The 22774-nt window shown below is 37.2% G+C and overlaps 1 protein-coding gene across 2 annotated transcripts in view; it reads left to right on the top strand.

The window, feature by feature from the left end:
• Positions 1-22774, top strand: part of RAD23B (RAD23 homolog B, nucleotide excision repair protein) — a 48969-nt gene that overhangs the window by 9563 nt on the left and 16632 nt on the right. For both annotated transcript variants that reach the window (XM_058445213.1, XM_032164805.2), the window contains 4 exons: positions 7495-7576; positions 9388-9467; positions 13730-13998; positions 19029-19084. In XM_058445213.1, the coding sequence (XP_058301196.1) occupies positions 7495-7576; positions 9388-9467; positions 13730-13998; positions 19029-19084 (487 nt within the window). The remainder of the gene's footprint in view (positions 1-7494; positions 7577-9387; positions 9468-13729; positions 13999-19028; positions 19085-22774) is intronic.

Here is a 22774-nt window from a genome sequence, read left to right on the forward strand (position 1 = left end):
AGAGCGAGACTCTGTCAAAAAAAAAAAAAAAAAAAAAAAAAAAAAAACACCTGGTCAGTGCTTACAAACATTAACAATATTTGTTATTTACAAATATCATCTCCCATATGAGTAGCCAGGATTCAAATTTAGGGACTCTGGCTCTAGAGCCTATATGTTTAACCTTTTTATTTCATCTGCCTTAGTGTCCCCATCAGAAAAAGAGGATAATAGTATCTACCTGTGTACTAGTTAACCTATTACTGCATAACAAAGTACCCCAAAACTTAATTAAAACAGTAAACACTTAACTATTTCATAGTTTCTGTGAGTCAGAAATTCAGTGATATTTTAGCTCTGTGGTTCTTATTCAGAGTCTCAGGAAGTTGAATTTAAGGACTTCATTCTATGCATTAAAGGCTTGACTGGCTGGAGGGTTCCCACTGAAAGTGACTTCCTCACATGGCTAACAACTTGGTGATGGTTATTGACTGGGGCCTCAGATCCTCCCCATATGGGCCTCTCCCCAGGATGCCTGAGTGTCCTTGTGACATTGTGGCTGGCTTCTCCCAGTGTTAGTGATCCTAGAGAGCAAAATATAAATAATGGCTTTTATATTATATATAAACCAGCCTCAGAAATCACACTTTTACTTCAGCAGTATCTTACTATTCTTGTGGACTAGCTTGAATACCAAGAGATGGGAGTCATTGGGGGCCATCTTGGGTGTTGGCTACTGCAACCTCATAGAGATGTAGTACAGATTAAAAGAGTTAATTATTGTGAGGCTCTTAGTACACTGCCTGGCATATGGCAAGTACATAGCCTACATTAGCTTTTATTCAGGTGTTATATTTCAGGGCTACCCATTAAAACTTTACACATTTATACTGTATATAGTTACAACAGTAATAAGGGACAACATAGTTACAAAAGTAAGAAGGAAAAATAATAACTGTAACAATGAGCAAGCTGTTATATGGAATATGCAATTGCTGACCTAATTAACAAGCAATAGCCTAGAAATCTTATGCAAAGTGCTGTGTAAGAAGATTGACACGACAGCTCATTATACTATCATAGGAATATGATTTACAAGATATTATTTTGATGTCTCATGCATGACCTAAATTTGTCGAATGAAAATGACTAGTTTTTTTAAGAGACAGAGTCTTGCTCTCTTGCTCAGGCTGGAGTACACTGACAATATTATAGCTCACTCCAACCTTGAACTCCTGGGCTCAGTCAGTCCTTTCACCTCAGCCTCCTGAGGTAACTGGGACTACAAGCGGGCACCACAGCACCTGTCTAATTAAAAAAAATTTTTTTTGAGATGGTGGCTCACTGTGTTGACCAGGCTGACCTCGAACTGTTGGGATAACAGAGGAAATGACTGCTTTTAATGGTTGTTGGCCTGAACTAGAATAGTGCCAGTGCCACAGAGATGCACGGTAGTGCTCACATTAGGGAATAATTAGATGGTAAGTTAAGCTTTGTGGCTTTGTGGTGGCACTTTTAAATACACTATTATGATTGTCTTCCTTTGGAGGAAAAAAGAAAAACCATGCCCATCATGTTTAATATTATATTGAGTACGTTTTTATTTTTAAATGCACGATTTTGTAAGAGAAAATTAAGTAGCTAGAAAAAAAGTTTGATTTCTTGAATGTTAACCCTGTCTTTGTCTCTAGTGGAATTGATGATAAACCACCATTATTTATATAGCGGGAAATGCAGCACAATGAAAGTTCTAGCCCTGATTATGTACTGGGACTGTGGTGCTCAGGTTTATATTCACTCTGTTGAGATGGCTTACTGGAATGGGAGCATTGGCGTGGGGCTCAGCGCAGTTAAAGGAGTCATAATTGCATCTATTGTGAGCCATATCCTTTCCAAGAGAAACCTTGTGCTGAGTTCATACCTCTTCCTTTGAAGCATCCAGAAAGAAGGCAGTCTTTCTTGCTAATCTGTTTTAAAGTATGCTCAATTAGGTTGGGTTAGGGATGATTTAAACAAAATAATTTAGACACAGTTCTTCCATAGATACATTATAGTTTAAATGCCTCTAGGACATCCTGTGAAGGTGTTCAGTAGAGAGTTAAGTGTGGATAAATGAAGGTCAGGGAGAGAGAGCTGGGCTAGAAATACAGATGACATCTGCATGGTTATTAAAACTAGGAGTAGACACGATGGATTATCCTGGAAGTCTAAGTAGCACTTAAAGGGCTCTGGCCAGGGAGGAGGATTTCGTGAAGCAGTGAATGGAGAGATAGGAAAACCAAAAGTATGGCGTCCTGGAAGCCAAGGGATGGCAGTATGTAAAGGAGGGACAGGTCAGTACTGTCACACGTGACAAGAGGGAGATAGGAGAGGATTAAGAAGTGTCTTATCATTATGGTGTTGCAGAATTCAGTGATGTTGGGAAAGAGCAGTGTTAATGGAATGGCCAGCGGTGAATTGGGGGGGACTGCCAGAGAAAATAAGCAGCAGAATGAGAATAAATTTCGTGTTTTTGTTTATCAGCACAGTATTGCTCTCTTTTGGGGAGTTGGTTTGAGATTATGAATAAGTGAAGACAGTGGTGTGTATTTAAGTTTTTGAAGAATTAGATTGTGGGGGGAGAGAGTCTAGTAAGAGACGTGATTGTTAAGTGTTTGTTTTTAAAATGATAAAGAATTAGGTCTAAGTGTGAATGAAAGTGAACTGAGTGAGAGAGAGGCTGAAAAAGCTGGGAGAGATAGGAAATATAATGAATTTAGTAAGATACTGAAAAATACTTGGAGGAGAACCAGAGGACAGGTGGGAAGAATTAGGTTTGAAAGAAAGGGATACTTTTTTCATTTAACAGTTGAGAAGGAGATGTAGGTGAGTCTGGATGCAACAAAGTTAGACAAAGTTGAAAACAATTTTCTCTGTCTTCTGTTTTTAATAAGGTAGAAAGTGGTCGCCTGCAGAGAGTACGAGAGGATGCTGTGAATCAGATTTAGAGTAGAATGCAGATTTGAGATTTTCTTTTGGAGGATGGAGAAGAGGGCTAACCAGGGGGAACAGAAAATTTAGTGTATCCATTTCTCCACTAGCATTTAGAAAACGGTATAAATGTAGATAGGCAGTCTCTTAGGTGAAAGTTGAAATTGGTTAGCTAAGCAAGGTTAGGACAATGAGACACCACAGAGTGGCTGGAGTAAATTTTAGAGGTTGAATACTGACAGAAATAAATGATGTTGGTCCAAATACAGAATTTTGTGTGTCAGGAGCAGCAGAAAGACAAGGAAGTTTTTGATATTAGAAGGTGATAGGAGCAATGATAGTGAAAAGTGAAATGAAAGTAGAGACTCTAGGAACCAAGTCTTAAGGAGATTCAAGAGCAAGTATAGTGAACAGTTACTAAGAGCTGGTAGGAACAGGAGATTGGTCACTTATAATTTTAAACATGGAGTGGTTTTTAGATGACAGAATTCAGCCTGTGTTCTGTAAGTATAGATTGGATTGTAAGTAAAGATCATTGTTTTGTTCAAGGTAAGGAACAATGCCAGAATTTTAGACAGGTCAGTGAACCTGGCTCCAAAGTCTGGTTCAGTTATTTTCTTTGAAGTGATACTGTTGGGTCAAATCCCCACGCCTACCCCCACCACCTTAAAAATGTTGAAGCATCTTGGCATGTTGCCCTCAAAAATTTTGATCATTTGATACTTTAATTCTTATTCTGAGAATGTATTTCTTCACTTTCAATGCCAAGAATTATTCAAAACAATCTTTCCAGTGTGATAGTCTGTTGGATTAATAACATGAGGCATCAAAATTTGTGTTTGGTTACTAATGAGGTTGAGCTTTTCTGTGCTGTGACTGTGTAATTGTGAATTGCCTGCCCTATCATTTGTCCAATTTTTTTATTAGTGCAAAAACAGTTTTGTGCCTTGTCTCTCTCTCTCTCTCTTTTTTTTTTTCTTTTTCTTGAGACAGTCTCATTCTGTCACCCAGGCTGGAGTGGAGTGGAGTGGCGTGATCTCCACTCACTGCAGCCCCAGCCGCCTGAGTAGCTGGGATTACAGGCATGTGCCACCATGCCCAGTTAATTTTTGTATTTTTAATAGACATGAGTTTTGCCATGTTGGCCAGGCTGGTCTCGAGCTCCTGGCCTCAAATGATCTGCCCACATTGGCCTTCCGGAGTGTTGGGATTACAGGCGTGAGCCATTGCACCCTGCTGCCTTTTCTCTTTTTTAATTGCCCTTTTTTTTTGTTTTTTTTTTTGAGATGGAGTCTTGCTCTGTCGCCAGGCTGGAGTGCAGTGGCACAATTTCGGCTCACTGCAACCTCCGGCTCCCTGGTTCGATTGATTCCCCTGCCTCAGCCTCCCGAGTAGCTGGGACTACAAGTGTGCGCCACCATGCCCGGCTAATTTTTGTATTTTAGTAGAGACGGGGTTTCACCATGTTGGCCAGGGTGACCTTGATCTCTTAACCTTGTGATCTGCCTGCCTTGGCCTCCCAAAGTGCTGGGATTACAGGCATGAGCCACTGTGCCCAGCCTCTTAATTTCTTTTATTTTTTTAATTTTTATTTGTCCTTTTTTTCTGTTTGAGTTGCATGGTTAGCCTGTTAATTTTTCTTCTTTGTTGAATAAACATTTTTAGTGTTTAGTCTACAATTACTTCTTTAGCCAAATCATATAGGTATCTTGTATGGAGCTCCCATTGTTATGTTCTTAATATTCTGTGTTTTGTTTTGTTTTGTTTTTGAGACAGAATCTTGCTCTTGTCGTCCAGGCTAGAATGCAATGGTATGATCTTGGCTCACTGCAACCTCTGCCTCCTGGGATTCAAGCAGTTCTCCTGCCTCAGCCTCCCAAGTAGCTGGGATTACCAGTGCCAGCCACCATACCCGGCTGATTTTTGTATTTTTAGTAGAGATGGGGTTTCACTGTGTTGGCCAGGCTGGTCTCGAATCCAGCCTTAGGTGATCGTCTGCCTTGGCCTCCCAAAATATGGGATTACAGGCTTGAGCCACTGTGCCCAACCTTAATATTTTTTAATCAATTTTGATTTCTTTGAAGCAAAAGTTATTTAGTAGTAAATTACTAAAGGGCCTTTTTTTTTTTTCTTTGGTCCAGCTTTTCTTATTTTATGGGGCTTTTTTTTTCCTTTTGTCCTCTCCTCCCTCATTTTTGATATAAAGCTAGACGTCCCGTTATTTAAGCGTTTTGAGATATGAAATATTTAAGTCTGTCTTATACTTCATTGTAACCTGTCAAGAATGAGATATTCCTGCATGTTTATTTTCTTTTACTTGTTGCTTCATATGTGTCTTTTTTTCCTTCACATATGTCTATGCTCTGTTCATTTATTCATCCAGCACAGGATAATGGAGCACCCACTCCATGCCAAGCCACTATGTATTGCCCTGAAAACTGGGTTCGTGCATAGAGATACACTTGGTCTGTAATTTATTTGTAGTTTTCCTAAATAATCACACTTGGAAATATTGTATCCTTTTATCCCTCTATAAACAAAGTTTGAGAAGAAATTTACCATACACCACTGAGTGCTCCACCCATGCTCTGCCATCAGTTGGTTGACTTGGCAAGTCTCTTAGCATGTAGGATAGCAGTCCTCAAATGACTTGATTTCAAGACTTGTTTACATTTAAATAAGTTATTGAGGGCTCCAGAATAACTTTTGTCGATATGCTTACGTTTTATTTTATTTATTTTTTAAGGCAGATTCTCACTCTGTCACCCAGGCTGTAGTGCAGTGGCGTGATCTTGGCCCACTGCAACCTCCACTTCCAGGGTTCAAATGATTCTTGTACCTCGTCCTCCCAAGTAGCTGAGATTACAGGCATCTACCACCACGCTTGGCTAATTTTTTTTTTTTTTTTTTTTTTTCATTTTTAGTAGAGACAGGATTTTACTGTGTTAGCCAGGCTGATCTCGAACTCCTGGCCTCAGGTGATCCTCTGGCCTCAGGTGATCCTCCCACCTCAGCCTCCCAAAGTGCTGGGATTACAGGTGTGAGCCACTGCGCCCGACCCAATTTACTTACATTTGTTAATGTTTGCCACATTAGAAATTAAAACAAATTTTATTAATGTTCATTTAAAAATAAATATAAATTTATTGTATTATAATTTTTTTTGCAAAAATAACTGTATGCCAAAATAACAGTAACAACAAAGCACTGAAAAGACTGACACTGTTTCACTTTTTTTGCAAATCTGATGTTTGCCTTTAAAAAAATTTTACTTGTGTTTTACCTTTGAAATGGGGAACAGTGGAAAATAGTGGATTGAGATTTTTGTGATGGATTTCTACTTTGGGGAACATCAGAATAGCAATGATGCTACTGATCCATTTCAGGAAGATCATTGCAGCAAGGAAGGTTTATATGGTATTTGCAAAATACTCTGCTTGGAGTCATAAGGGATGGTAACCTCTTTTTTTCCGTCTCCTCATCTATAAGATTGAGTGGGTGACGTTTCCTTTTGTCCCAGAGTTTTGAGGATTGTGTGAAATTGTATGTTAACATCTGAAGCTAAATAAGCTTTTTTTATCTTTGAAGTACACACTATCACTTTTTAATTGTACAAAAGAAACCTATATTTGTATCCCTTTCTGTCTAAAACCGAGAGAACTGTCAACTTAGATAATTTTCAAGAAGTATTTTTCTCCTTGGTTCTTGTGCCTTTAAAGTAATGAAAGTAGTTCTGTAAAGGCAAATGGGAAAGCCATCTCTGCCTTTTTTACTCCTGTACCTCCCTACTTAACAAGTTAAGAGGTCCATTAGACTCATTTTTCTGAATACTGTATAATGAGCCTAATTGTCACACGATTTTAGGAAATGAAGAGACTATAAAGGTCATGGATTCCAGCTCCTCTTATAGATGAAACTGATGCTGAGAGAAGCTAAGCTGCTTGTTTAAGAGCACTGAAATTGTCTGGTGGTTTTCAGCCTGGGCTGAACTTTGGGACCACCTGTAAAGCTTTTTGAAAATACTGATGTCAAGGTCCCACTCTCAGAGATTATGTTTTAATTGGTGTTCGTAAAGCCCCCCTGGTGATTGTAATGAAACATAACACTTAAAAATGAATCATCTGCCTTTTAACATTCACAATTGAACCTTTAACATTGAAGTATTCTTATTGTTGATGAGACTATTTTATTTCTTAGACTTTTTAGGTGATTGAGCTTTACTTTCTTGCTCCGTGGGAAATAAACCCATAAACACTATATAAACCAAAACTTTGATGTTGAAAACTTTATTTTAAATTATCAGGTCAACTAGTAAATTTTTAAAAATCTGTGTGTATCAGATGGTGTTAAAGTTTATGCCTATCATAACTAATAATGAGTTAATGTTGAATCTTTTTTGATATAAATTGGAAAAACATAATATTTGAGGTTTTGGAGGCATTAATAATTATGTATATAATTTTTGTCTTCCATTATTTATTCAGATTCTGGATTGTCATTTTTTATTTAGACTTTTTCCAAAACAAATCTTTATTTTTCCTATAGGTGAAAGCACTGAAAGAGAAGATTGAATCTGAAAAGGGGAAAGATGCCTTTCCGGTAGCAGGTCAAAAATTAATTTATGCAGGTATGAATTAAATATTAAAATTAACATGCCATGTCTTGATATTCTTTTAGTTTTAGAGATGTTATCTTACATATTGTAGTATATTCAAATTGTCAGAAAAATGATTGTACAAATAAAAGCAGTGAAAGAGCAGTCATTTGAATCTAATATTAATATTCAATCTTCTCTTTATTCACATTTGCCCTATGTATTTTTCATCAAATGGTATTAGTTTTGTTTTATCTTTTGTAAGCATCATGTAACTGGACTTTGTGTTTTTAATCAAACTGAGCTTTTTTTAAAATTGAATTGAAACCATTTATACTGATTGTGTTATTATTAGTATGTTTGGAAACATTCCTGTAAAATTATTTTAACCAAAACTGACTGAAGAGTACAGAAAAAACCCATCACACAGACACCTACAGGAAGAAAAAAAATTAATATTCAGAATATGTAAAGAATTCTTAGAAATCAATAAGGAAAGGATGACCAGTAAAGCAACAAAGGATAAGAGTAGGAATTATACATTTGACTAGCCTCACTAATAACCAGGAAAATGTATATTAAAAATACACTTGATATCCAAATTCAGTAGAGAAAATGCTTTCATTGTAGATGTTAGTAAGGTGGGTGTTCGATCGCCCATGGATTCTTCTTTTTTTCTGAATAGTGTTTCCTAAAGTGAGACAGCCTGGAGGAAATGCTAACCTGGTGATTCAGTCCCATTATTTTTATAGGTCAGAATTCAGAAGCCTAAAGAAGCAGACATAAAATTCAAATTTCCAGTTTCTTGTTTTGGCCTGTTTTCTCATTCCTATCCATATTCCTTTGTGACTTAATGTTAGCAGCTTTTGATTCAATAGCTTTTTAAAGATGGAAAACTAAATTCATGGAGCAGGAAACACCAGAGAGTCCTGCCTGCCTAATAGTGGCCTTCAGCACGACCACAGTCTTGTGTACTTCGTGCGTTTCTGAGTTCTATAGCATCTTGCCCTTTCTTGTGTGTCATGTCGTTTTCTGAAGTGCTTTTAGTATCTTGCTTTGATAGTGTTAGAACATTTCTGATTTATCAGATATCAGTATTTTGGGGAGCAGGAAATTTGTGTCTCTCCCCTTCTTCATATCATAAAAGAATATAGGTTATTTTCCAGAGGACCCCTGTGCAATCAGAGTGTTGAATTTTCTTTATCTTTATGATCTCCTTTTCAGGGCCTCTTTCATATTTACTTGCCCAATAAGTCTTTTATATAATCAATACATTTGTAAAAATTGATTGTCATTCTGTATACACTGTATAAGTTTGACATCTTTTAGTCAAATGGCGATGCGTTTTAGTTTTATTTGTTTGAGAGAGGGTCTTGCTCTGTCACCCAGGCTGGAGTGCAGTGGTGTGATTATAGCTCGCTGTATCCTTGAACTCCTGAGCTCAGGTGATCCTCCTGCCTCAGCCTCCCAAGTAGCTAGGACCATAGGCATGTGCCACAATGCCTGGCTAATTTTGAATTTTTTTTTATTTTTATAAACAGGGTCTTGCTATGTTGGCCATGCTGGTTTCAAACTCTTGGCCTCAAGGTATATTTCCTCCTCAGCCTACCAAAGTGTTGGGATTACAGGCGTGAGCCACCATGCCCTGCCACTTAGGAGTTGTTTTATTTTTATCTTGATTGATTGGTTTTTCTTTGGGAAAAGTACTAACTGATAGAATTTATGTTGGTGATTCATATTTTAATATTTCTGAAATACTCATATTTCGAGTAGAAAGTTCTTTTAACTTAAGTGTAAGAGAAAGATTATGCCTTAAATGATTTTTTTTTCTCTTAATGTATTAGGCAAAATCCTCAATGATGATACTGCTCTCAAAGAATATAAAATTGATGAGAAAAACTTTGTGGTGGTTATGGTGACCAAAGTAAGTTTCAACCTCATTTTGTATATCTTTATGCATGTAAGTCTTTTTAAAAATGATTATCCCAAGTCCACACAATGGACACAGTTTATACACATCCATAGTGGTGTACACTTAACTACTATACTATGAAAGGTTAAGAATTTAAGTGAAACATAAAGTTATTAATGTTTTACATTAATTACACATTAAACTGTAATACAGTTTTAATAACATTTTATGTAAATTAAAACAATTGAAATACAAAATATCATGTTAAAATTATTTTTGCTACAGTAGTGAAATCATTTATTATATAATTCTTTTAAAATGTCTTTATAAGTGGAATAAATGTTTATTCTGTAGTTTTTGTAAGCGTGCCTTAAATAGACTTGCTAAATTATGTACTAGTCCTAACGGATTCCTCAAAAGGCATGAAAGCTTATTATTATAGTGATAGTTCTTAGTGAAAGAATATATTTTTAGAAACTAAAAAAAGGGAAAAGGTAACTAAAGAAATGATGAAATGATTTTTGTGAGGAAGTTTTTGTTTTTGTTTTGAGATGGAGTCTCGCTCTGTTGCCCAGGCCTGGAGCACAGTGACACTATTTCGGCCCACTACAAGCTCTGCCTCCCGGGTTCATGCCATTCTCCTGCCTCAGCCTCCCTAGTAGCTGGGACTATAGGCGCCTGCCACCACGCCTGGCTAATTTTTTTGTATTTTTCGTAGAGACAGGATTTCACCATGTTAGCCAAGATGGTCTTGATCTCCTGACCTTGTGATCCGCCCGCCTCGGCCTCCCAAAGTGCTGGGATTACAGGCGTGAGCCACCGCGCCTAGCCTGGAAGTTTTAAACAGATACTGTTTTGTGATTTAGTAGGCTGGAATGTATTTGGAACAATTTATAAAAGTAAATTTTTTTTAAAGCAGAGAATGAACAGGGATTTTTTTTTTAAGAGACTATATACTTGTTTATTTAAAGATATATAATGCAGTGTAGAATTAAGAGACAAATGGAGAAGTGGTACTCATGACATTCATTTTTAGGATTGGATTGTCATATCTGAGAAAGAACAGTGTTAACTTGTAGCACTGAAAATGAGTTTAAATCACTAATTGAAACCACTTCATCAAAGGCCAAAAGTGGATTAAATGTAGGTTTTTTTCTCAAAGTCACAAAATAGTTAATAGTAATAGAAAATAGAGTTGAAGAAATAAATTTTAATTATCACATACTTTTGTACTGGGAAACAAGCAGCTAAATAGTTTACATGTGTTGAACTTGAACATTTTTTAATTCATTAAGAACCATATTGATTTTGCTGTACTTAAGAACTTAACTCATTATATGTTAAGCTTAAAAACAGAGAAGCAGAATCATGAGGAAACCTTGTATCATCTAGGTTTTTTTATTCAACTGTGGTAAAATACAATAACAAACTTCCAGTTTAATCATTTTAAGTGTACAGTTCAATAACATTGTAGTTAACCTTGTTTTGCAGCTATCACCATCATGTAAGTGGAATCCTATGGTATTTGTCTTTTTGTGACTGGCTTATTTCACTTAGCATAATGTCATCAAGGTTCATCTATGTATAGCCATGTGCCAGAATTTGCTGAACTTTTAAGACTGAATACTATCCTATTTTCCTATCTAGTTTTAGCGTACATAGTACATAATGGGAAATGTGATAGCCACACATTTAAATATGCTTTGTTACTGGTCTTAGTTTCTTTTAATATTACAGTAATCGTGACTATTTAGAACGCAAGAATTAAGCAGAAAAAGTCTCAATAGGTGCATGTGTTTGAGGAATAGATACTTGAAGCCTATCGTTATATTACATACAGTTCTTTTGTTTTTCCTTAAAGTCTTTTGTTCCTAATATTACATAGGATTCTAGTGATACTTATGATTGTTTTATTTTGAAGTTAGTAATAGAGGACAACTATAAGAAGGGAGGGAATGCTGCTACAGTAAGGCATTATGGAAGCACTGAGAAATGACCTTATTAATACAAAGAAGGGAAAGGAAAAAGCTATTAAGATCAAAAGCAAGAATAAAAACTAAAAAGCAGAGAAGGGCTTGGTACTGTTTAGAATAAAGTATAAATAGCTGTTCTTGGCAGCAGGAACCTTGAAGGCAAGTTATGTTGCAATATTATTTTGATAACAAATAATTAAGGAAAATATTAAATGAGTATACCACATTTAAAAATACATTTTTATCTAGATTGGTTGTAATAAAGTTTTGGTGCTTAAGACTGAATTTTCACCTTTGTGAAGCTCCAGTTTATCCAGAATAACTGAAGATCCAGAATGACCTCAGGATTTCAGCTCATTTTAGTTTTAGAACATTAATAATCTGCAGAATATTATATTGGCTGTTAAGAAAGTGAAGCTAAATAGGAAAAGAAGGGAATAATGCTACTAGTATTTTTTAAAAACCTATCACATTTCACTAACCTTTTTCCTAGTGTCTTCTTTATTCAAATCAAAAAGACACAAGGCAGCTCATTGGTTTTAGTGTTTGTTTATGCTTGTGGCAAATTATGTTGAATTTAAGCCTTGTCTTCCACTAAAACAGCTACCTTTTGTCCTTGGGAAAGTTATGAACTAAACAGGTAGCGAGCATTGACAGGCCTTAGGAGAAGACTAAAAATCATGTAGTATGATTTTTACATACGTACAGTTGACCCTTGAACACCACTGAGCTTAGCAGTGCCAGCCTCTTCCCCTACAGTCAGAAATCTGCATATACCTTTTGACTTGCCCAAAACTTACCTACTAATAGCCTACTCTTGACCAGAAGCGTTACTGATAACATAAACAGTGGATTAATACATGTTTTATATGTTACATGTATGATATACTGTATTAAAGTAAGCTAGAGAAACTATTAAGAAAATCATGGCCAGGTATGGTGGCTGATGCCTGTGATCCCAGCGCCTTGGGAGGCCAAGGTGGGCGGATCGCTTGAACTCAGGTGTTGGAGACCTGTCTGGGTAACATGGCGAAACCTTGTCTCTACAAAAAAAAAAAAAAAATACAAAAATTTAGCGGGGAGTGGTAGTGTGAGCCCGTAGTCCCAGCTACCTGGTGGTGGGGGTGGGGGCAGTGGCTGAGGCAGGAGCCTTGGGAGGTTGAGGCTGCAGTGAGCTGTGATCATACCACTGCACTCCAGTCTGGGCGATAAGAGTGAGACCCTCTCAACGAAACAAAAAAAGAGAATCACAAGAGAGAATATTTTTAGTGTTCATTAAGTGTAAGTGGATCATCATGAAGGTCTTCATCTTTTCACACTGAATAGGCTGAGAAAGAGAAAGGGTTGGTATTGTGGTCTCAAGGTGGCAGAGATGGAGGAGGTAGAAGGAGAGGCAGGCACACTCAGTGTAACTTATATTGAAAAAAATTATCATATAAGTGGACCCAGTGCAGTTCAAACCCTTGTTGTTCAAGGGTCAACTAATTTGTTTTTTGCCCTGTGGGAAGCTTTATGGCTCTATTTCCAGTTCAGAAAGTGCTGAGTGTGTGGAGGTAACTTAATTTGGCCTTTATTTTTCTGCTTAACTACATGTATGTCTCAAAGTATTGTGAACCTTTTTGTACTTGGGTCTGTTGATTTGTAGTCAATTTTGGGATTTTCCTCCCTCTTCTAAAATACAGTACAACAGAATATTTGACATGTTTGTAAATAAACATTTATACTGCCATTTCAAGAACATTATTTTGGGCTGGGTGTAGTAGTTTATGCCTGTAATCCTAGCGCTTTGGGAGGCCGTGGTAGGAGGGTTGCTTCAGGCCAGGAGTTCAAGACCAGCCTGGGCAAGGTAGCAAGACCCTGTCTTTAAAATTAAAGAAAATTATTTTGTTAGTGCTTTTAAGTGGTATTAGGTACTTTAAAGTTACAACTCAGGTACATAAAGTTTTTTTGGGAAAATAATACGGGGTGTGTGTGTGTGTGTGTGTGTGTGTGTATATATACTCTATATTTCAAGTTTTTTACTTTATTTTATATTAACTTGATATGAAGACAGAAATTGTTGGGTAAAATTAATTGTGGTTGATAGTTAAGATTAACATATGCTCTCATGAGCTTTGAAAGAGTAACCATGAGTCAGATCGTTAATATTGATCATTTATTGTGTCATTTTACAAAATTATTTTCAAGTTATAGGTTGTTATTAGTGCTATGTTTGTGGCATTCTGTAACGGTACAGTCTAATTAGAGATCAGGCAGTATGTAGTATTTTATCGTAATTATTTTGTCTTTTAATGTGTTTAGCCCAAAGCATTGTCCACACCAGCACCAGCTACAACTCAGCAGTCAGCTCCCGCCAGCACTACAGCAGTTACTTCCTCCACCGCAACAACTGTGGCTCAGGCTCCAACCCCTGTCCCTGCCTTGGCTCCCACTTCCACACCTGCATCTATCACTCCAGCGTCAGCGACAGCATCTTCTGAACCTGCACCTGCTAGTGCAACTAAACAAGAGAAACCTGCAGAAAAGCCAGCAGAGACACCAGTGGCTACTAGCCCAACAGCAACTGACAGGTAGGAACTGGATTCTAGGAAATTCTATCTCAAAATCCGTGTTTAACAGGAACTTCATGCATTTATTTTGATTATTGTTTTGATCAAACTGACTATATCTACTATGTTAAGCTTTTTTTAAACGTTTGACTAAAACATATGCTGCGTCTATTTTGATAGCTTACTAAGGAGAATATAAGTACAAATTTTAATAGTCAGATTTCTGTACTCTTGATTTGGGCAGGGTGGGGGGCAGTGGGAAGGAGAGAGCAGGTGAAAGTCTTTTTTTTTGAGTAGAAACGTTAGGAAATACAAATAACCAAAATGAATAAGGATTATATCATGACATTGCCACCCTGATCATCATTTGTACTTGATCTGTATTCTTTGTGGTCATTGTCATATATATCATAAGCATCCTTCCGTGTTAGTAAATCTTTCCCATAGATATATAGCATTGTGTTTGGTTCTGACATTTGTTAGCTCTTGTAACCTGAACCTATGGATTATTTCAGTTTTTCACTGTTGTATCTGTATCTTTGTGAACTTGTGAGAAATTCAAGCTTCTGCCTGTGTGGATCTTTAGGGGGAAAAAAGGAAAAGAGTGTTGGGATATTTGAGGAGCAAGAAATAATTTCTTGTGGGAAGTTGACAGCAGAGACACCTCAACTAAGTGGCTACTTAGGCAGTTAGGATTATTGAGCAGTTTAAGACAAGACTTTTTTTTTCCTCCCCAGATGATCAGGTAAAATGACCAAAGCAAATGCTTAAGTCAGAGTTCTCTTGGTTGGAAATCATACAGCACAATTCCTTGATCTAAGAGCATGAGTTGTATTATGACCAGCATTCACTGGCACTACAGCTGTTGTATTTTGTGACTTAGTGCAACTCAGGACCTCAGAGGCAGCAGTTATATGATCCTTGGAGTGAGAATCAGACACAGTGGAAAACTATGCAGCGACTGGAAGGATTTACAGACACGGAAAGGGGTTAAGATATATATGACAGTGATCAGAAAGATACAGTTGTGATCCTTCATTTTAGTGTTCTGCCTTTGATTGTGGTTTCTGTGTCTGACTTAGTCAACCGTGTTTGAAGGAGTCTGAGCCACCTGGTTCATTGCTTACTCGGGGGTCTCTTTCTAAATAATTGATTCCCTAAGAAGACAGCATGGGTTTAGGCAGTAGAATATTTGCCCTGTTACTTGCCTAGAACACTGCTTTAAGCATTCTGTGACACCATTGCCTAACTTGATCCATCTTTCCCATGTACAACTAGAAATGCATTCAACCATCTTATCCTAGTGGATGCCACGTAGAGTCAGGTTAAGCTGTTACATCAAACGGCTGTTGATGAGGTCTGTATATGAGGGAACTTACAAATTTAAAAAATTGTTTCACCAAAGCACTTAAATATTACACACTTAATACGTCTTAAGTCAGTCAGCACAGTACATCTTATTCTCTTAATTGCTTTAAGCTCCTTTAAAAAAAAAAAAAGCTTACAGTGTGAGAATTTTAGAGTTGATCAATACATTTTAATGTGCTAATGCCATCAATTTAAATTTGTTGCTTCATTAACTCCACTTTTTTTTTTTTTTTTTTTGAGACAGAGTCTCGCTCTGCCACCCAGGCTGGAGTGCAGTGGTGTGACCTTGGCTCACTACAACCTCCACCTCCCGGGTTCAAGCGATTCTCCTGTCTCAGCCTCCTGAGTAGCTGGGATTACAGGCGCATGGCACCATGCCCAGCTAACTTTTGTATTTTTAGTAGAGAAGGGGTTTCACCGTGTTAGCCAGGCTGGTCTCGAACTCCCTACCTCAGGTGATCTGCCCACCTCGGCCTCCCAAAGTTCTGGGATTACAGGCATGAGCCACCGCACCCAGCACATTAACTCTAGTTTTATTTTCTTCCTGGAGTTGCAGTTTTACTTACCTATTCTAAAAAGAGCCAGGATTATCTTTTCAGACCTACAGAAGTTGCATAAGTAACTTGGTGGTCAGTGATCCAGGAAAGCAGACACTAGAGTTTCTTACTTAGTTGGACTTTGTACACCAACTGCTTACTCTTATTTCTCAAAATTTTACCTCAGAAATATAACACAGGAAGAGAGGAATGAGAGAAACTCAGAAAACAAGCTGCTTAAATGGGTCTTAATTCCTTTATTATCTTTGCTGGAAAATATCTAGTGTCTTGTGAAGCACAAAACCTAGTGAGTAATTATCAGGAGATAAGCTGATAAGAGTTTGTGGAGTGTCTGTTTACGACCACTGACCTGACTTTTGTTATCAGGGATTTTTTCTTTAGGTCAATTTTGTTCTTTTAAAAATTGTCTATTACAGTGCAAATTCCACTTGATATCTACCTGAGAGAAACTGCACTTGTGCACATGACTGTATTGTTTGTAATAAAGGACAAATTGGAATTCTAAATTGACCTGTGGTTTATTTGTAGTAGAGAACAGGACTATTCAAAGTGTAGTAGTCAATAGGCTGCATCAGCATCACTGGGAGTATGTTTGACATGAATTCTTGGGCCACCCTGGACCTGTAAATCAGAATTATCTAGGAGTGGATCCCAGAAATCAACAAGCCCTCCTAGTGAATACTTGGGATTCTTGGACTTTGTAAAATTTGAGAAACCCTGATATCTGACACTACAAGACAGTTAAAGTATGTACTGTATAAGCATGTTAAATGAGTGTGGTTTTGAGGCTTTGTTATTGAGTGAAAAAAGCAGGTTGCAAAAGAGTATAGGCGATAACCATAAACCAGACAACCCATAAACAACATTGTACATTTTCTGTGGGTATGCATGTTAATGTGTAAAAGAAAAGAAGGCAAGCGTTGACATATAACTAATGAGTGATTTCCTCTGTGGTTGGAGAGGGGAGAAGCAGTGAGACAGAATCATGATTAAAGAATAGTGGTTAAAGTATATATACATCCAGTCTTATCTGTGGTGTTTAAAGAGAACTTTTTAAAAACAATGTGTGGGCCAGGCGCGGTGGCTCACGCCTGTAATCCCAGCACTTTGGGAGGCAGAGGCAGGCGGATCACAAGGTCAGGAGATCGAGACTATCCTGGCTAACACAGTGAAACCCCGTCTCTACTAAAATACAAAAAATTAGCCAGGCGTGGTGGCGGGCGCCTGTAGTCCCAGCTACTCAGGAGGCTGAGGCAGGAGAATGGCGTGAACCTGGGAGGTGGAGCTTGCATTGAGCCGAGATTGCGCCACTGCACTCCAGCCTGGGCGACCAAGCGAGACTCTGTCTCAAAAAAAAAAAAAAACAAAACAACAATGTGTGATAATAGTGTGAGTTATTGTAAGGGAGATGTGTCTTACCGGATTTTAAAATGTATTATACAGTAATGATTAAAACAGTTTGGAATGGCTCATATTAGAAAGATTGGTTAGCGAAATCAACAATAGCTTGGAAATAGACCCAAATAGATACAGGAACTTAATATAAGGTACAGTTTCAGAACAATGTGGTGAAAATGCTTTTGAGATCTCACCATCTGGAATGAAAAAAGAATGACCCCTCATACTATACACCTGCAAAAATAAGTTATGGATGGATATGAATTTAATGTAAAAGCAAAGCCATAAGCTAATGGAGAACAAGGGAGCAAAAGAATAGTCTTCACTTTGAGAAGTTATTCCTAAGCAAGACAACCAAAAAAAAAAATTATAACAGGAAAGATTGATAAATTTGACTATAGAAAGAATTTAAATGCAAGAAACCAAACTACACATTCCTTAATAAGAGCTTGATTTGGTCTTTTAAATGGAGTACTGTGCATCTTTGGGAAGAAATTGAAGTAGATTTGGTTGTGCCAACATAGAATGATTAAGTTAAAAAAACAAAAAAGCTAAAACAAACAAAAAACGCCAAAGCAAGACACAAGTTGTTATTCTTTTAAATAGAAATTGGTGTCATACTGCTTGTCTCTGGGTTAGGGGTAGGAAAAATTTAGTTTTTTTATATTGTGCTTTTTGAAATTTTATTTTCTCTATATTAGTTTTACAGTATATTTAATGAAGAACTTAAAAAATTATACCAAAGGATTATACTAATCATAATATTCATATTGGGTGTTAGATGCCAGGCACTTTGCTAAGCACTGTACTAGTGTAGCCCTACCCACAACACTTTGGAGTATATGATACTGTCGTTGACATTGTACTGATGAAGAAACAGGCTTAGAAAGATTAAGTAATTTATGAATCCAAACTTGAGTTTTCTGCTCTTATTATATACTACCAAGGGCTTTCTCAGAACTGAAATATAATGTGTGTGTTGTTTTTAATTGAGACACAGGTCTAAGTGTGTATGTGTGTCTGCTTTAATTTAAACTTCTAACTACTACCTTTACCACTGTTGTAAAATTAAGTTTATTTTTCTTTGGCCTGCTCTTGGTCTTTCATAATTTTCTGTCTTTTATTGCAGACTTCTCTGTAGTTTCCCAACAGAAACTTAATCTTTTTAAACTGATTTTCATTACATTCAAATTTGGATTTAACCCGTATCTACCTTTTTTGTATATGCTATATTTCTTTATTTGAATGTCTTCTTTCAGTGTTCTCATTCAGAACTTACCTATAAGACCTCATTATGTAAAGACTTTATAGCCTAATTTGGTTTCTCCATGTGCTATTTTGTATACTGCTTTTGATATTTCTTCTGGTGTGACTTGATTTATAAATTATTTAACTTCTCATGTAAATTATTTCGGGTAAATAATTGTGCATTATCTTTTTTGTATTCAATAGATAGCTGTTAGGATATTATTTTATATATTTTGACATTTAAAGTGATGGAGTCTCAGAATAGAAGGAGTACCAAGATTAAAAATTTTTCCCAAACCACAAATGTTTTAGATAAAGCTTTTGGATTTAATCTAGAAGAGACAGTTTAAATACTGTAGTCAGACTTTTATATTTAATTAAAATCAAAGAATCTGTTTACCAATTGGATAGTTACTAAACTAATGTAAATTAAATTTTATATACTTTTTAAAATGTGGTTTTTCTAAAATCCTTTTACAGTACATCGGGAGATTCTTCTCGGTCAAACCTTTTTGAAGATGCAACGAGTGCACTTGGTAAGTATCTACTTTTCCTTGTAAATAACCTATAAAGAGATAGGAAAGAGGTTTCACTTTTCTAGATCATGATAAAAGTAAGTGTTAATAATTTGCATGGTTATTTATAATCAAGCTGTAAGATGATTGATTTAGACAATTATTCAATTAATAGTGTTACCAAAGACTTTTAAATTAATATTTATGTATTGAGTTCTTTAAAACTTGCTCTGAGTTGAGCATACTTGGTTAAAGCAAATAAATCTCCATTTTCCAGATGTAAATTTTAAATATGATCCTAACATGGTTGATCTGTGTGTGGATTTATTACAAAGGGTCTTTGAAATGGGTATGAAATTTTTCTAGATCTGCCTCACATTTCATGTGTATTCACCATCAGACTTAATTCCAACTTGATGGCACTATACATTCCCATCTACATCTTGTTGCTTGCATTGGCTTGCAGCAAAAATGCCTTTTTATCCCAACTTTTTATTTTACCTACTGAATCATGCCTTTCTATCTCCCATCACCCCAATCTGTCAGAATGAAGCAGCTTTTTTTTTCTCCCATTGTAGCATCTCTGATACAGTTCCTGCTAATTACTGGTGTATTGGCTGGCAACTCCATTCCTAATTTGGTACTCTTAAATGGCAGGGAGGGAGAAAGCGAGGAATAGGTAGAAACAGCAGCTTTGGTGCAGTACAGGCTTCTGGATTCCTGCTTAGCTTCTACAGCAGCAGGGTTCCAGCAGCAGTACCACCTCCTAGCATCTGAGTTGGTTCTCTGAGCTAGTTGGGCTGGAACTCCGTGATGCCCTCGTTGCTGTGGAAAATGGCATGTACATTTAGTGGCAAAACAGTAGTTTAAATTATCTAAGACCGCCTGGGTGTGACAACCCCAGATTTTCATCTTTGAGGAACAGTGTCCAGAAACCACTCTATTTCAAAGAGGGAAAGGCTTAATCTTAGGAAATTGTTAGGAATTGGAAGGGCTGGAGAATAGGATTACCCAGAGAGGCAGTAAACTGTCTGTGGCCTTGGGGCTGGAGCCAGCTGGCACTTGCCCCTGATGGTGCTGAAGGCTCTGGCTGTGGTCACTGCTGCTGCAGCTGGAATGCATTGATGCTCCTGAGTGGGAGCCTGGGAGGCCATGCTGTAGCTGCTGCTACTCAAGCCTCTTTGACGATGTCTTCCCATTCTCAGCTTTATGGTCTCGGGATCCCTCTACATTTTCATCTTTAATTTACCCAAGTCTTTATGTTGATTCCCTTCTTTTTTATTTTATTTTATTTTTTTCTGATTTATCTTGTTGCTATACAAATTAACCTTGCTTCTTTAAACGTTCCTTCTTTGGCTTCTGATCCATACTACTCTTTTCCATACTACATACTACTCTTTTCCTGATCCATACCTCAGGCTCTTTCTTCTCAAGCTTTCTAGTTAATTCTTTTTTCTTTTCTTTCTTCCTTTGTTTTCTTTTCTCTTTTCTTTCTTCCTTTCCTTTTCCTTTTGTAGTCTCACTCTGTCGCCCAGGCTGGAGTGCAGTGGCGTGATCTTGGCTCACTGCAACCTCCATCTCCCAGGTTTAAGTGATTCTCCTGCCTTAGCCTCCTGAGTAGCTGGGGTTACAGGCACGTGCCACCACGCCCGACTAATTCTGTGTATTTTTAGTAGAGATGGGGTTCCACCCTGTTAGCCAGGATGGTCTCAATCTCCTGACCTTGTGATCTGCCTTCCTCGGCCTCCAAAGTGCTGGGATTACAGGCGTGAGCCACAGTGCCCGGCCAGTTAATTCGTTTTATTTTACCTGACCATTAAATGTACGATTTTTCTATGGTTCTATTCTAGGTCGTAGTGCAATGTTTAAATTATGGGAATGACCAATTCCATCCATATACTATATAGATTCCCCAAATTATAGCTGCAATACAGATCTCCGTCTGAACTCCCAAACTCGTATCTTGACATTGTCAACTGGAAAACTTTAGAACCTCCATGACTTCAGGTTTCAGACTGACTCCTTTTTTATTCCCCAGTCTGATTCTTTTCTTTTGTTCACTTTTTACTTGTACCATCATTCATTCATCCACCCTCTGCCTCTTTTGGCCCAGTGAGTCTGTTACTTTTCTTTTCTTTTCCTTTCTCCTCTCTCCTCTCTCCTCTCTCCTCTGTCCTCTTTCCTCTGTCCTCTGTCCTCTCTCCTTTCTCCTTCCTTCCTCCTTCCCTTTCTTCCCCTCATTCCACAGTTACTAATGACTCTGTTTCTTAAAGTCTCTGGAATATTTGTTTTCACTGTCATTTAGTTGCCTTAGTTCAGGTCCTTATTTCACTTGTACTCTTGCTTTATCCTTATCCACCTGGCCTACCTCTTCCTTACCAGAGTGGAAAGCAACTCTAATGGGGTCTTTGTTAATTCCTTTAATAGTTCCTCATGACCTAGAAAATAAGTCCAAAGCTGCTTATTTTTAATTTTTAAAATTTGTATATAGGGAGTACAAGTGCATATTTCTTACATGCATGTATTATGTGGTGGTGAAGTTTGGGCTTTTAGTGTAGCCATCACCTGAATAATGAACATTGTACCAAACAGGAGATTTTTGAACCCACACTCCACTCCCCACCTTTTGTAGTTTCCAGTGTCTATTATTCCACTCTATATGATGTGTGCCTGTTGTTCAGCTCCCACTTGTGAGGACATGGGTATTTGACTGTTACTGAGTTAATTCATTTAGGATAGTGGCCTCCATAGTTCTATCCAGGTTGCTGTAAAAAAGACATGGTTTTATTCTTTTTGATGGGTGAGTATTATTACACACACAGAGCACATTTTCTTTATCTCATCCTCCATTGATGATTCCATATCTTTACTATTGTGAATAATGTTGTGATTAACATACAAGTGCAGGTATCTTTTTGATATAATGATTTATTTCCCTTTGGGTATATATACATAGTAGTGGGATTTCTGGATTAAATGATATTTCTGTTTTTAAGTTCTTTGAGAAATTTCCATACTGTTTTCCATAAAGGATGTACTAATGGACATTCCCGCTAGCAGTGTATAAGCATTCTATTTTCTCCACATCCTTTCCCAACATCTGGTGTAAGATGGGGCATCTCATTGTGGTTTTAATTTGCATTTCTCTGATGATTAGTGATGTTGAGCATTTTTTCATGTTTGTTGGCCACTTGTATGTCTTCTTTTGAAAAATCCATGTGATGTTTTTTGCCCACTTTTTAATGGGGTTGTTTGGTTTTTTCTTGATGTTTAAGTTCTGGATAATAGCACTTTGTTAGATTGCCTAAGCCAATGTCCAGAAGAGTTTTTCTAGGTTTTTTTCTAGGTTTTTTTGTAGTTTCAGGTCTTAATATTTAGGCTTTAATCTGTTTTGAGTTAACCTTTGTGTTTGATGAGAAGTCTGGGTCTAGTTTCATTCTTCTAAATATGGTTATCCAATTTCCCAGCACCATTTGTTGAATAAGGTGTCCTTTCTCTGGTGTATGTTTTTGTTGACTTTATTGAAGATCATTTTGGTTGTAGGTATGCAGCTTTATTTCTGGGTTCTCTATTCTGTTCCACTGATTGATGTGTCTGTTTTTATACCAGTACCATGCTGTTTTGGTTACAATAGCATGGTAGTATTATTTGAAGTCAGGCAATATGATCAAAGCTTATTCTGAATGACATATATAAGGTTCTTCATCACCA

Source organism: Hylobates moloch, unplaced genomic scaffold (assembly GCF_009828535.3).
Source record: "Hylobates moloch isolate HMO894 unplaced genomic scaffold, HMol_V3 SCAFFOLD_10, whole genome shotgun sequence".
In the NCBI taxonomy this organism is placed as follows: domain Eukaryota; kingdom Metazoa; phylum Chordata; class Mammalia; order Primates; family Hylobatidae; genus Hylobates; species Hylobates moloch.